This window comes from Dreissena polymorpha, chromosome 8 (assembly GCF_020536995.1).
Source record: "Dreissena polymorpha isolate Duluth1 chromosome 8, UMN_Dpol_1.0, whole genome shotgun sequence".
In the NCBI taxonomy this organism is placed as follows: domain Eukaryota; kingdom Metazoa; phylum Mollusca; class Bivalvia; order Myida; family Dreissenidae; genus Dreissena; species Dreissena polymorpha.
The window spans coordinates 97394052-97410451 of record NC_068362.1 but is presented as its reverse complement, the minus strand read 5'-3'; the positions used below and the strand labels follow the sequence as shown (position 1 = coordinate 97410451).

General features: G+C 36.3%; 1 protein-coding gene across 1 annotated transcript in view; it reads right to left on the bottom strand.

The window, feature by feature from the left end:
- Nucleotides 1–16400, bottom strand: part of LOC127841044 (kinase non-catalytic C-lobe domain-containing protein 1-like) — a 111774-nt gene that overhangs the window by 51721 nt on the left and 43653 nt on the right. Inside the window, exons 5-7 of the mRNA XM_052369556.1 lie at nucleotides 12645–12888; nucleotides 1712–2469; nucleotides 522–636 (exon numbers count right to left, since the gene is read on the bottom strand). Coding sequence (XP_052225516.1) covers nucleotides 522–636; nucleotides 1712–2469; nucleotides 12645–12888 — 1117 coding nt within the window. The remainder of the gene's footprint in view (nucleotides 1–521; nucleotides 637–1711; nucleotides 2470–12644; nucleotides 12889–16400) is intronic.

The window sequence follows — 16400 nt, the reverse complement described above, 5'->3', positions numbered from 1 at the left end:
TGAGATACACATGCATGCCAAATATCAAGTTGCTATCATCAATATTGCAAAAAACAATATTACCCCGATCATTCGATCCGGGGGGCATAAAAAGAGGGCCATTATACCCCTAACCAGTGTTCACTGTATTCCAGTTGTCAAAGAAACAACCTAGCTATTGATCCCAAATGATCCAGTTTCCAACACCTATATGATGTGATTATGACAAATGTTCTCACCAACATTTGTCAATATATGAGGCCTCTAAAGATTCTTCTGTAATTTTACAAAAAAAATATTTTTTTTACCCCGCAAGTCCAAGTATCTAGTTCCCCTTTATATCATCAGGACGAATGTTTTGACCAAGCGTTGTGAAGATTGGGTAATAAATGTGGCCTCTAGAGTTTTGACCTAGCAACCTAGATCTTAACCCCACATGAACCAGTCTAAAAAACCTTGGCCATAAAACACAACTGTCAAAACCCAATCACAAAAGCTAATAGTGCTCAATTGAGATACAAAAATACATAGAAATCACTTACGGAGGTGTTTTTTCTTCCTTTGCAGTGCAGCAATACCTTCTTTGCACAAGGCCCATAACTCTTCCTCTGATAGGTAACGATCAAGTGCATCCAGAATGTCAGTTATTGTCAACCCCTGAAATGTTCACTTGGTACAAAGTGTTTGCATAACAATTTTAATTTAATTTAAAACTAGGATAATAGAGTGTAACATAAATACAATTTTGGAAAATGAAATATGTATAAACAAGAAATCGGAGACAAAGAGATTTTTTAAAATTTTGATCACTCCATTTTACATTATGAACTGACCAAAGTACATTTTAAGTTATAAACTGACTAAAATACTGTAAAGGTATAGAAATTTGTTGGTATGAAATTTCGTGGTTTAATAAAAAAACAACTAATTCGTTGACATGTAATTTCGTGGATTTCAAATGTTCGGGGAAGATTGACAGTCATAATAATTAAACTTTTCTTACACAACCAGTTATAATGAAGAATAATCTGGTAATGTGTGTTGACAGCAAGGCTTGTGATTAATGTGCACTGAAGCATGAAAGTGTTGCCGATAATTGTCGATAAGAGCGAATAAGTGGCGATCTTGTGGGTCCCTGCTCGCTAATTGCCATAAATGTTGTTTTGACAATATTTGCAATTCTCTGCTCAATTGGTCTCCTAGTAGTAACAATTGAGTAATAAGGTCCCCAAAATACAGGTGTGAAAACCGTTATGTCTCTTTTAACTTTAATTGGCACAAATTGACATATGTGATAAATCTGCAAACTGTTAATATGACGACGTCATGTATAAGAGAACAATCATTGATGTACAGTTTAAATTCCGTGCTTGATTTAAAAAGTATTATTACCCAAACACTTATCAAGAAAACAACATATTGTATTACCTAGCATATCTCAATCAAATATGTCAGATAACCGAAAGCAATAGAGAATGTCGGCAATGACATTCGCAAAGGACCGATTTCGGATTAAAAATGTAAAAATAATCGTTGGTAATTGAATTCGTGGTTCAGCGGAACAAGAAAATCAACGAAAATTCGTACCACACAAAATTTAATGGTTTTACAGTAATAAATACACTAAATTATTCAGAAGTCAATGCATAATTTTGTCAAAATGCAAAATTTAGTTTGCAACAGTCTACGAGGGAACAACTTGTCACAGCGATTTGTTTACAAATGTCCTAACCTGTTTACGTCTATTGCGTCTGCTTTTCCCGCCGCTTGGCTCTGTCAGCAGCTCATTCTTCACGCTGGACACAGATACGTCCCCTGACACTGATTCACCCCCCTTACTTATTCTCACATCGTCATGTTTCAGGAACGTTATATTCTGGTTACTGTCCTTCACCATCTCCTGCTTTGTGGAACAAGAGCTGCTACTTTTACGTTCTTTGGTTTTAGACTCACTTCTCCCAACCTCTGATCCACTATTACTTGACATTTTATGTTTACGGTCACTGTACTTTTTCTCCGGTAGCCTTTTACTTTGCTCTGACATATCACTTTCACTGAAAAGCTCGGAAACTTTCACTTCACTCTCCCCTTTACCAGACATACCATTTTCACTGTTATTCATCACGGTGTTAAGGTCTGGCTTTCGTGGTAGAGCAGGTTTTGGATTGAAATTTGCCATATGAGACATGTTAGATACACTTTCACTTTTCAGGGAGGAGGCATTTGTTTTTGTCTTTCTATCCATCTCTGAATCTTCACTTAATTGCATAGAATCATTCTGTGACTCTGATGTTTCCGTGACAACCACTGTTTCGTGTTCAGACAAAGGTAGGGACTCTACCTGGGAAATGTCTTCGGTAAGATCTGGAATATCGTCGCAGTAGGTTGCCTCCCCTTGCTCCGACACGATGAAAGACTCAGCATGTGAATACTCCTCAGGTGACGCTCCTGTTGGATACGTTTCCGTGGCAATGGATTCGTCAAAATGCTCTACAAAAAATATACACAACACAATTGTTAAATATTGTTAAGGATTACAACAACGCTAAACTTACTAATTACCATGTAAAATGTAATAATAAGTCACTTCATTTTATACTTGAAACTGACAGGTAATGTCAAAGTTCAAGGTTTCACTTAACTATTATATTAACCATATCTGTTTTAATAAAGACATGAGTCAAAATAAACATGCAAAAACTATCATTTATTCATCGAAGACTATTAATTGCAGTGTAAAAAACCTGTAAAGAAAAACACAATATAGGGATAATACACGTTTTTGAGTGCATGATAATCTGCGGGCGCTCGAAAAATCCGTTGCTGCCGCAGCACAAGGGCAGGAACGGACTTTGAGAGCGCCCGCAGATGATCATGTCCGAGAAAATGTGTATTTGCGCTATTATTGCATAAACAAATCATGCATACCAAAATAAATTAAAATAACATTGAAAAAAATATGTTTCGTTCATTCGACATCGACAAAATAATTTGATTATTTCAATACAGTTCAATGTTGTGTTTGACATATGCCTCACTCGGTCATCATCCGAAATGACGAGGCTTTACCTTCGGATAGGCAGTTTTCGATTTAAAATGTGTTTAAACAGTGGATTAATGCAAAGTTGAAATGCAGTCGCGCAAAGTAAGAAATGAGGAATTATTTACACCAGGAACGTACATAAACACTTACATTTACAGCATAGTCTTTTGAAAGTGTTGAGTAAATAACCTTAACTTCATTGAGGTTGCCAATAAAATAAAGCTCTTGTCAAGAGAGTGCAGATGGCATAATTTGAAAAGTGGATTGAAATAGTCATTATCCCTAGTCATTATCCCTGCATACATGAGGAAACTGGTGCTTATTCAGTTCCCCATTTATGCTTGGAAAGTCGTCGAAGGCTGGAGAAAGGAAGTAACTGCGCGTGGACCAGATTATGGATATGAAAAACACATAACAGGGCTTGAACGGCACGTGAATCGCCTTGTTAATACACGATTTCTCCCGTTCAAGCCCTCCTTTTGCCAAGTTTCTGCACCCCGCCAGAGGGCATTATAGATAGAGTTTATGCAATAATGTAAGTTAATTGTAACCGCAAATACACTAGGTTGGTAATTATACCAAATTTACATGTGACGCACAGTCAGTCAGTTCTTCATTCATTTAAAAGTTTTGTAAATAATACAGTTAAAGTGTTATTGAAATCAGTGTTAATTTTACATATACTATGTTTATACAACTGGATAAAAATTATAAAATCGATGAGATAAATGACTTTAAGGTATTTACTTAGAAAAAATGAATTATTTCTTATGAACAAAAATGCGTCTACCCTTGATCTTAACTAAAACTTGACTCCTTCCTATTTTGCCATATCGTTTTAAATCTTACCAAGATTTTGGTCAGTATTATAATGCCCATAATTCTGGGCACCAGTGACCAAAATTGACTGGTCATGTGACTGACCAAAAATAATGACTAAAAATAATGACCAAGAATTAGGGCGATACATGATGTCATTTACCAAACGTCATAACAATACAACAAAATGGCGCCTTATTTAGAAAAATGATGAAAATTACAAAGTATTACAGATGGTTTTACTTTGATGTGACAAATCTTGTTTTCAACAACGAAGTTCGATTCTCAAAGTTACTTTCACCAAAGGAAATTTCCTAGAATTCGTTAAAACAAATGGCTGCCAAAAATTACAAGGTGCCACTTAAAATAAAAAGTTAAGCTGTCAAAAACTGTAAAATACTGGAATGCACAACAAAGAAAATAAATTTCGTCACATGGATAGCTATCATCTAGATTTAAGTTCTGGTGATGTTGAGATTATATAGATTCAGTTGTAAAAATGTATCAATTTATATATATAGTCACATAATGTTACTAGTATGAACAACTTCACAGTCCATAAAAAAGTTATGTTATGTTAAACATAACATTTTGCATAAGGGGCATGTAATTTTCAACAGTACTACAATAACAAAAAAATCAAACATGCACAATTTTGGACACACAGACACACGGACAATTTAGGTCCATTGCGATTACAGTATAACCCCTTCACATCATATCAAGGGGGGGGGGGGATAAAGAATTTAATTTTACTCAATAGTAAAACGAGAGCGCTGATGGCGTTAAAAGCATAGGTGCAAGATACAGGGAAGAATGGCGTCACGTGGTATAATGTAGTTCGATATCACCATCCGCGAATTTCTCAAATCAATAATTTCAAACAATTACCGACTATTTAAATAGATAATCTTTCCATTTACATCAGTGTTTGAAACGCTTATGAAAAATAATTACCCAAGCCTTTCAAAATTTAAGCACGGACAGATCTGTATCGACCTATTCTTTCCACAAATGAAAATAGACGCTACCCTATTCGTCTGCGTCAAGAATTTGTCGTAAAACTTGTGGTAAGCGTTAGATGCAGACGTGCACAACAGATTGAGTTCTGAATACAGATTTCTGAATGCAGATTTTTATAGAAACTCCTCACAGCAGTTACTTCCCTTGCTTCGCCCGGTCAGTAACTTCTAGTATAAGGGAGGCCACTGCGTAGGAGATTGAGATTTATAGTGCAGATAGAATTGTTTTACGAACGAAATTTGTTTTAGGTTATAAGAAGATTTTTTGACATAAAACGGTCTTAGAAAAATTCACTAAAAACGGTGTCAGCAATATTCTTGGAAGAAAACGTTAGAAAAACGTTTCAAAAAAAAAAATTGTAAGAATGACCATATACTAAATTAAATAGATATTTCGTCTGATTTTTGATCAGGTAAGGCTTCATAAAGGGCAACCAATCGATGTGGATTTTCGAAATGTGGTATATACCATAAGCATAGGTGCGTAAACGCACCTATGCTAAAAATTAAGTCAGCTTTTGGCATATAATTTGTATTGCAATGCATAAAGCTAACAATCAATGGCAATGTTCCGCAACACCGCCAGTGAATATTGCTTATACCTCTGGAACAGAGAACAATGCATAACTTCACTGGGCGTTTAACTGGTATACAGTTTATGGGTTAAAGGCAAAGCTATTTAGACTGAATAACAGAATAATAAATTATATTGCTTTTATACACAAGTGCACAATATTATTTTGTTACTAGTACCTTGATTTCAAATGAATTTTAAATAACAGTAACATTTTCCTTATTTTAATATTTAGCGGGCCAGAAATGCTGACTTCCCTGTCCATTTTTTTTGGTAGGTATTTCACTAAAAATTCATTTTTACCAAACTTTGTATTATCAGGACCAAGATAAAATTAATATTTTCAAGAACCTGATAATAACAACTATTACTATCTATTTGCTGTTATTTATATTTTATAGGATACAATACTATAATACACTTGGTATTATAGTTATTTATTTTGGTCTGGTTGTTTAATGTAATGTATACATGTACTATGTAAAACCATGTATAATTCACTCAAGGGTATTAAAAATAGCAACAATTTTTTATTAATTAATAACCCCCCTCAGTCTTATAAATTGTATGTATTAAAACTAGATGCCTAGATGTTGATCCCGCTGTAAAGAATGGCAGACAATGGGTTATGACTTTAAAATGAATGTGACCATGGCCTTTTATCAAAGGACAGCGCATTTAGTTCAAGATGCCATCAACAGGTTCAATTGAAATTGCCATTTTAATGATATTATCATCTGCAATAGCTGTATCATGCCCATATTTGGAGAATTTATCTGTTTCTTGGATTTTTTCCTGGATTTCATGCAGTTTTACTGGCTTTGTCTGAGGGTCTGTCGACTTTTCAGAGACTGAAATATGGACTGTATATGGACTATTTTTCCACTATGTTAAAAACAGTAAAAGAAAAATACGACAAGATAATTGGCAAATCACTTTGTGCCGCCCAATACAAGAGAACAACTGATTAAGTCTTGATAGTTGACAACTTCAAATGGAATACTGGCATGTAGCCAACACAGTGACAAGTATGTTACACATGAATTGATGAGGAAACACAGATTAAAGATCTTACATTTTTACCAGCTTATCAGATATATTGCCAAATAAAATACGCCATTAGCAGAAATAGACCTAATAAAGGTTGACCCGTAACAATAGCCATCTATATAGCACTTATGTTTAACATTACAAGTAACATTGAAAGCAATTTTTAGAACAGAGATTTTTCAAATCCAGCTTATTTGTAATATAGACTTGATTATGACCCAATTTATATAATCTTAGCCACTATTTCTTAACACATCGACTAAACATGTATTCGATTCTTAATATTATGACAATTTCAAATGGATTTAAAATGTAATAACAGAATTACTGCATCTAGTCAGAAATGCATTCTGCAGTAAATCAACTATGAAATTGACTTCTTGATTTATAAATTTTCACTTGTTTTATTTCAAAATCAATTCATTCAAAAATAATTCCAGGCCGTCATACTTATTTAATATATGCACTTAAGCATTTCAAATAGCTTTTTTGCTATGTTTATGTGGCTTATTCCAAATTATTTCAAAATCATTTCATTTTTTATCTTGACTAAAGCCGCTTTTATTAAACATATGCATGCAAAATTAATAAATTCATATGCAGCTTGTTAATAACTACACTTACATGTATGAGTTCTACAGAGCAGCTTGTTAATAACTACACTTACATGTATGAGTTCTACAGAGCAGCTTGTTAATAACTACACTTATATGTATGAGTTCTACAGAGCAGCTTGTTAATAACTACACTTACATGTATGAGTTCTACAGAGCAGCTTGTTAATAACTACACTTATATGTATGAGTTCTACAGAGCAGCTTGTTAATAACTACACTTACATGTATGAGTTCTACAGAGCAGCTTGTTAATAACTACACTTACATGTATGAGTTCTACAGAGCCACAAAGAATACTTGTGCAAACAATTATGTAAATGTATCATTCAAAGAAATCAGAAATTATAACAAAATGTTAGTTGCTTTTACAAAGAATGTAAGATTTTGTTGCACACAACAGTAGTCTTTGAAGTTATACATATTTGGTTACAATCTACACTAATGTAACAGAATGTCCCACATTAAACATTCAGTTACAGTTAGAGACTCACACTAACACAATACCAATTGAACAAGCCTTTTTTATATTTGCATGGTAAGTCAATTATTGTATGCACAAATGGCAGTAAAAGATCATTATTTTAAATTTGGTGTTAGAATTTGTCTAGCATTTCTAAGCCATAAAACGTCATTTGCTGCGTTGTGCAAAAATGGATGTTATTGCCATAGGTGACCAGCATTGCTCCAGACCAGCCTGCGCATCCGCACTGTTTGGGCAGGAGTAACTCTGACCACATTAGGCAGCATTTCATGGTCCCAATAACTGAGCCACTCATTAAAATTTGTATTTATCTTTTCACTTGTGAATTATAAACAATAATCCACAGAAACATACAAATATTCTCTATATAACTGATCCATAAGGTATGATTTTTCCAAAAATAATCGTACAATCAATTTATGCTAGCGGGTTCATTTTTTCATCAGTCTTAAAGAACATCCACAACAAAATTGAAACAATGTTACAATATGTTATCCATATAATAACCATATGTCACCTGAATATAAGGGTCACTTGTGTTAAATTTAGATGAATATCAGTTTGTTCCATTTCATTTTAAACCTCGATTTTTCTTCACTAAGAATGTATATCTACCATAATATAAGTTTCATAAAATGCTTTTCATGTGCCCGATTTAAATTTTTATTTTAACAGCAGTCTTTATAACGTTTGACAGTGTACAAAACCCTCATTGTTATGCATATATAACACATAATTATGTGATTGAGAAATCAAGGGAGAGTATTATTACATTCAGGTGACAACAGTACTTATACATGTGTTATCCAGTTAATTCCAGTTACATCCACATTATTTATTATTCATTGTTAATCTCCATGGACATAACCCCCATGCAGTGCAATAATTCATACTTAGAAATGGCGCCGGTGGTTCCGGATAAGGACTCGGAAATTTGTACATAATATTTAAATTACTCCCTTTCCAATACATGGACTCTACCATATCTGAAAACATTTACATGAAAATAATTCAAATCTGACACTTGCCACAGTTTCAATGGCATTTTACAGCACATGTACCAACACAAGTGCCTATGTTGTGTAAAACATTGTTAATTGAGTAAAAATCGGACTTTTCATCTGTGTTTATTGATAACTTTGTTTAATAAAGCAGATTTATCTATTCGCTATCTAAACTGTTATTTCTAAAAACCTATGAATGGAGAGAACTGTTTTCATGAAATATTTGCAAACACATATTTCTTGAGTAAATTCATGTTTTTGACAATGCTATTTATTTTTGTGTTGCTGTTTTGTGGAAATTCAGATTTGAGATATTGAACCATAATTCTGTATGTTTTAATAAAATTATGTATGACTACTTATCAACAGTTAAGCCCACATACTGATTTACATCATAACAAGGAGCATTCATGGAAACAGTTCAAAGTAATCTAAAGTATTAAATATTAAACAAAGCAAGTGAAGAACAAACATTTAATGTCACTGTTTGTGAAACACTATGTTCCCCCATACATTTGACCTTTGACCTTGAAGGATGACCTTGACCTTTCACTACAGCTCCATGAGATACACATGCATGCCAAATATCAAGTTGCTATCTTCAATATTGCAAAAGTTATGGCAAATGTTAAAGTTTGACGCAAACAAACCAACAAACAAACCAACGAACCAACAGACAGGGCAAAAACAATATGTCCCCCAGTGACATAAAAATATACACAAATGCAAAAAAAACTGTGTCATGGTAATTCATCATTTGCCAAAGACTCCTAAATAACAAAACGTTTCAATCCCAACTTAACATATGAGCCGTGCTCTGGAAAAGACAGGCTTAATGCATGTGCACAAGTGTCATCCCAGACAGGATTAATGCATGTGCACAAGTGTCATCCCAGCCATTAGCTGGAGCATTAGACAGGCTTAATGCATGTGCACAAGTGTCATCCCAGCCATTAGCTTGAGCATTGAGACAGGCTTAATGCATGTGCACAAGTGTCATCACAGCCATTAGCTTGAGCATTAGACAGGCTTAATGCATGTGCACAAGTGTCATCCCAGCCATTAGCTTGAGCATTGAGACAGGCTTAATGCATGTGCACAAGTGTCATCCCAGCCATTAGCTTGAGCATTAGACAGGCTTAATGCATGTGCACAAGTGTCATCCCAGCCATTAGCTTGAGCATTAGACAGGCTTAATGCATGTGCACAAGTGTCATCCCAGATTAGCTTGAGCATTAGACAGGCTTAATGCATGTGCACAAGTGTCATCCCAGCCATTAGCTTGAGCATTGAGACAGGCTTAATGCATGTGCACAAGTGTCATCCCAGGCAGCCATTAGCTGGAGCATTGAGACAGGCTTTATGCATGTGCACAAGTGTCATCCCAGCCATTAGCTTGAGCATTAGACAGGCTTAATGCATGTGCACAAGTGTCATCCCAGCCATTAGCTTGAGCATTAGACAGGCTTAATGCATGTGCACAAGTGTCATCCCAGCCATTAGCTTGAGCATTGAGACAGGCTTAATGCATGTGCACAAGTGTCATCCCAGCCATTAGCTGGAGCATTGAGACAGGCTTTATGCATGTGCACAAGTGTCATCCCAGCCATTAGCTTGAGCATTGAGACAGGCTTAATGCATGTGCACAAGTGTCATCCCAGCCATTAGCTGGAGCATTGAGACAGGCTTAATGCATGTGCACAAGTGTCATCCCAGCCATTAGCTTGAGCATTTGGACAGGCTTAATGCATGTGCACAAGTGTCATCCCAGCCATTAGCTTGAGCATTGAGACAGGCTTAATGCATGTGCACAAGTGTCATCCCAGATTAGCTTGAACATTGAGACAGGCGTAATGCATGTGCACAAGTGTCATTCCAGATTAGCTTGACCATTGAGACAGGCTTAATGCATGTGCACAAGTGTCATCCCAGCCATTAGCTGGAGCATTGAGACAGGCTTTATGCATGTGCACAAGTGTCATCCCAGCCATTAGCTTGAGCATTGAGACAGGCTTAATGCATGTGCACAAGTGTCATCCCAGCCATTAGCTGGAGCATTAGACAGGCTTAATGCATGTGCACAAGTGTCATCCCAGCCATTAGCTGGAGCATTGAGACAGGCTTAATGCATGTGCACAAGTGTCATCCCAGCCATTAGCTTGAGCATTGAGACAGGCTTAATGCATGTGCACAAGTGTCATCCCAGCCATTAGCTGGAGCATTGAGACAGGCTTAATGCATGTGCACAAGTGTCATCCCAGCCATTAGCTTGAGCATTTGGACAGGCTTAATGCATGTGCACAAGTGTCATCCCAGCCATTAGCTGGATCATTGAGACAGGCTTAATGCATGTGCACAAGTGTCATCCCAGCCATTAGCTTGAGCATTGAGACAGGTTTAATGCATGTGCACAAGTGTCATCCCAGATTAGCTTGAACATTGAGACAGGCTTAATGCATGTGCACAAGTGTCATCCCAGATTAGCTTGACCATTGAGACAGGCTTAATGCATGTGCACAAGTGTCATTCCAGCCATTAGCTTGAGCATTGAGACAGGCTTAATGCATGTGCACAAGTGTCATCCCAGCCATTAGCTGGAGCATTGAGACAGGCTTAATGCATGTGCACAAGTGTCATCCCAGCCATTAGCTTGAGCATTTGGACAGGCTTAATGCATATGCACAAGTGTCATCCCAGCCATTAGCTGGAGCATTGAGACAGGCTTAATGCATGTGCACAAGTGTCATCCCAACCATTAGCTTGAGCATTGAGACAGGCTTAATGCATGTGCACAAGTGTCATCCCAGATTAGCTTGAACATTGAGACAGGCTTAATGCATGTGCACAAGTGTCATCCCAGATTAGCTTGAACAGTGAGCTTAGTCTCTTCAGGGATAACTCTTTCATTCCTAATAAGACATTGCAGACTGCACAGGACAATCTTTTACTTATGCATTAAACCAACATTTCCCAGACACAGGCTCATCTTGAACAATTTTTGTAAGATTTTATCTTGATTCCTAGTTCATAAATATTTGAGATATACACCTGAATAAAGCTTCTGAAAGTTCAAAGTTACAGCACATGTCAGAGCACAGCAGCGCGTTTAAACACCAAAAGCAGAGACATTCACTGGCCTAATATCAGTGATGCTCGTCCGATTTCTAAACAATAGGTCTTCATGAACTATGGACCAGAACCATTTAAGAACATGGAAAGCTCGCATTGACCAAAAGGATGTGCCATATTTAAACCTGCCATTTGCAAACCTTTCACTGGCATTAGCAATTGATCACTTTCTATAAAGGTGGAGGGCTCACCAGAGATTTCACAAACACGTGACTCCGTGAAATCACTGGCAATCAATCAACCCTTACAATGCTGAGCAAATAAAATGTTTGTCACCAGATAAATGTGTCACAAGAATCAATGCATATGATTTGATGATAAATATTCAGTATTGTTTGTGAATACATCCCTGCCAGTCATCCATTTTTATCCAATTCATCTTACAAAATCCGTCATTTCTTTACAGTAATTTTTCACGACTTGCTATGTACGTATCAGCCCTGTCTGATGGTTTCTAGATACAATGTAGCTAAGTTTTGCAAGGGTTTACAACTTAAAATGTATGTATTAAAAAACATTTGTTGTGTAGAGCAATGTTTTTCTTTAAAAACATTAAAGACTTATTTGGAAATAATAACATTTGTTAAAACTTTTGTTCATGCTGAACACAATTTTAAATACAAAATGGTATACATTTAGGAGAGCACAAATTCTAAAACAACTCAGTATGCAAAGTAGCACATTTTTAAAAGAAAGAGAGACAACACTTAAAATTTGTACAATCACTTGGCATTTTTCTAGTAGACAAATTCCAACATTACAAAAAGTCATTTAGAAGACGGGACCAAATCTTAAATACAAACATTCATATGTGAATGGTAACCCCATTTGCTTTTTAAGAAAGACAAATCTGTCAAAGCCATATGATTTTGGAAATACAACACTTCAAACAAACAACCCCTTAAACCCAGTCTGATGATACCCACCTTCTGAAGGTATTCCAAACCCCACCACCGCTGCAATGCCACAGCACACTTCCTGTGATGACTGGCCACACAGCTGCTCCTCACACAGAATGATGGTGGACTCCAGGTCAGGTCGCAGGGCCGGGTCGTCTGCAGTCATACGTCCTAGGATCTCACGCAGTTCCGGCGAGATCGCCTCTTTGTTGTGGTCCACATTGTACTCAGCAGCGTACAGCAAGGTCATGCCAAGGGAAAACAGGTGGGCCTGAAGTTCCAACAGGTTATTTGTTCAGAACTCACCTAAATTATATTTCACCACAGAGATATCCACATATTGTTCTCCATTCATGAAAGTTATCACTTCACCAAAGATTTACTTTAGTTTTAGTTTACTGAAGTACCATAGTTTTAACCTGAGTACTGTCCCTAAAATCCTGTTATTCTTTGTACACCACTATATTTTCTTCTTGTGTAAGATATTATCTGAGTTTAAACAAATATTTCGCCACTTATTATTGAATAGGAGTACCATTCAAAATCACAAAACTCCACAAATACTGTAAATTCAAAAAAAATTAAATACAAAACAAAACAGCCTATATTTGGCATAACAATCTACCAGGTGTAGGTGCCGTTAAGTAATTTTGTATCAGATAATTCTACCTTTTCTGAATATGACATTGTTTTGCTTTTCAAAAGAATATTCAACAGAACAATTCAAGCCTCTGATTGCTAATCGTGGGCATCAAGGGTTTAATTGGGGTATGGGGTAATTGGTTTTTATGCTTTCAAATTGTAATTTACACAAGATTTGTGCACATATTACTATTGAAAAGGAATAATTGTGGAATATAACTTTTTCTGAACAGAAATGTGTTAACACATTGGTGCAGCAAATATTGGGGGTAGTCTTGTTTATTTTACAAGCAAAAATTAAATATGAAATAAAATGAAACAAACAAAACCCTAAATCAAACATTATTATTGTGTTTATTGGTTCTTCATGTTCAGAATGTAATATCTTTGGTTTTTTACTTACTGTTTCTATACTTAATAGAACTACCCAAAATAAGGTATAAAATGATTCAGCTGTATAATATACAGATTTAATTTTTTATGCAAATTGCCCAAATTGTTGATTTAATTTATTTATAGTTAATTTACTCATTTTCATACATGTTACATAAGCATATAAAAATAATTTGGTGCTCTAATGCTATTTAAAATGTGTGATCAAGAAAGAATGCATTTTGTTCATAAATGAAATCACTTGCAAATTGTGACTACACCGGAAAAGTAATTGTTTTTCACTCATAAAAGTATTTAAGAGTATATGTACAGGTTTATTAAACAAGAGCATAACGGGTGCCAACGCTTGGCTGCAGGTGCAGCTTTGACTAAATGAAAGCTTGTCAGAATTTTTGTTTTTTGTTTTGTTCTTTTTAGAGGTCACAGTGACCTTGACCTTTGACCTAGTGTCCCAAAATGGGTGTGGCGTGTAGAACTTGTAAAGGTGCATCTACATATGAAGTTTCAAAGTCGTAGGTGGAAGCACTTTGATTTTTGAGCCAATGTTAAGGTTTTAGCATGGCGGACCGGACACGGCCCTGGCTATGACAATACCTCCGGTTTCTCTGTAAACAGTCGCGCTAAAAATGATTATCCAGTTCCGTAATAATATAATAAATAAAATCCTAAACAGTGTTGTAAGGGATGTTATGTCCGCCTTGCATTCTAATAATGCCCTGAGTTAAATCCCTAGTTGGGCCTTGCATTCTAATAATGCCCTGAGTTTGATCCCTAGTTGGGGTGATGTCCGCCTTGCATTCTAATAATGCCCTGAGTTTGATCCCTAGTTGGGGTGATGTCCGCCTTGCATTCTAATAATGCCCTGAGTTTGATCCCTAGTTGGGGTGATGTCCGCCTTGCATTCTAATAATGCCCTGAGTTTGATCCCTAGTTGGGGTGTGATTGAATCATCTCTCACAAAAGCATACTCATGTTCTACCAGAGAAACAAATTGCAGTTTGTATAAATAAGATTTCAATGATTTCTCTTTTAAACCTGGCAAGAACCCTTTCTTGATCCATCAAAACATTACTTGTATAATAAGTGATGCAACATAAGGTTTTATATTAATTATTGTATTTATTGGTAAAACAATATAAGTAGATCAGTAATTTTTTTTGACATATTATTAAAGAACAATTTATTGCAAGATTTAAGAAGTGAGCTTTGTTACCTAAATTGTAAGAACAGACTTCACATAGTTTCGTGTTTGTTTTTTTAAATCTGATTGTTGGTTGTGACACAGTAAAGCTCAAAAACAAAAGTACAATAAAACAACAAAATCGTGTGTGACATTAGAGCAGACTGAATAGCTCCAGACCAAAGTGCCCGATTGTGCAGGCTGAGCCAGAGCTATGCTGGTCGCAAATGACATAAGACCCTTTGTTGCATGCTGTGGCTCTAATACTACATTACCCTGTAGGAGTTCCCGGCAGTGCTCTAATACTGCATTACCCTGTAGGAGTTCCCGGCAGTGCTATACTCTAATACTACATTACCCTGTAGGAGTTCCCGGCAGTGCTATACTCTAATACTACATTACCCTGTAGGAGTTCCCGGCAGTGCTATACTCTAATACTACATTACCCTGTAGGAGTTCCCGGCAGTGCTATACTCTAATACTACATTACCCTGTAGGAGTTTCCGGCAGTGCTATACTCTAATACTACATTACCCTGTAGGAGTTCCCGGCAGTGCTATACTCTAATACTACATTACCCTGTAGGAGTTCCCGGCAGTGCTATACTCTAATACTACATTACCCTGTAGGAGTTCCCGGCAGTGCTATACTCTAATACTACATTACCCTGTAGGAGTTCCCGGCAGTGCTATACTCTAATACTACATTACCCTGTAGGAGTTCCCGGCAGTGCTATACTCTAATACTACATTACCCTGTAGGAGTTCCCGGCAGTGCTATACTCTAATACTACATTACCCTGTAGGAGTTCCTGGCAGTGCTATACTCTAATACTACATTACCCTGTAGCCTGTAGCATACATGCCATAATTTTTCAGACCAATTCATGGACATTGAGTTAAATTGTCCGGGACTTTTGCCGATTTTCCGGGACATGTATAAAATGTAGCGATATTTAAAGACAAATTCATTTTTGGTTCGTTTTTTTTTGTTTCACATCGCTAATTGCAAAAGTTCGAAAGCCTATCCGAAATACACTTGATCTATTAACGTCAAATTAAACATTACTACTTCCGTTTCTAGATACAAGCCACGTGTTTTCAGTGTAAGCATTCTAAACATAGATGGTGACGTCGCTGCGTTAATGTTATTAAGACCGGTGTGTAACGCGTAGTAACGTTGATACGCCTTTATTCATTTATAACATTTATATGATAAAAAATACAACAATACAGTACCGTTAGATCGTCAACTCAAATCAATTCACAATACATACAACCAATCACAATAAAACAAATACAACAAAACAGTACCGGTAGATCGTCAACTTACAATCCGGACAGTCACACATTAGTTACACACTTGTGCCATAGTGACCTAGTAGATTAAAGTCAATTAACAACCACATTAAACAATGCCGCCTTTTCGGTTTGACCGCGAATGTGAGACAATCGATATGATAACAGGACCCCTGTTAATTGATCTATTTTGACACGTAGCGTAGTCTGCCTATTCGGGTAGGCATTGTCATGGAGACGCTGCAGATATACACAGATTCGAGGTGCAGT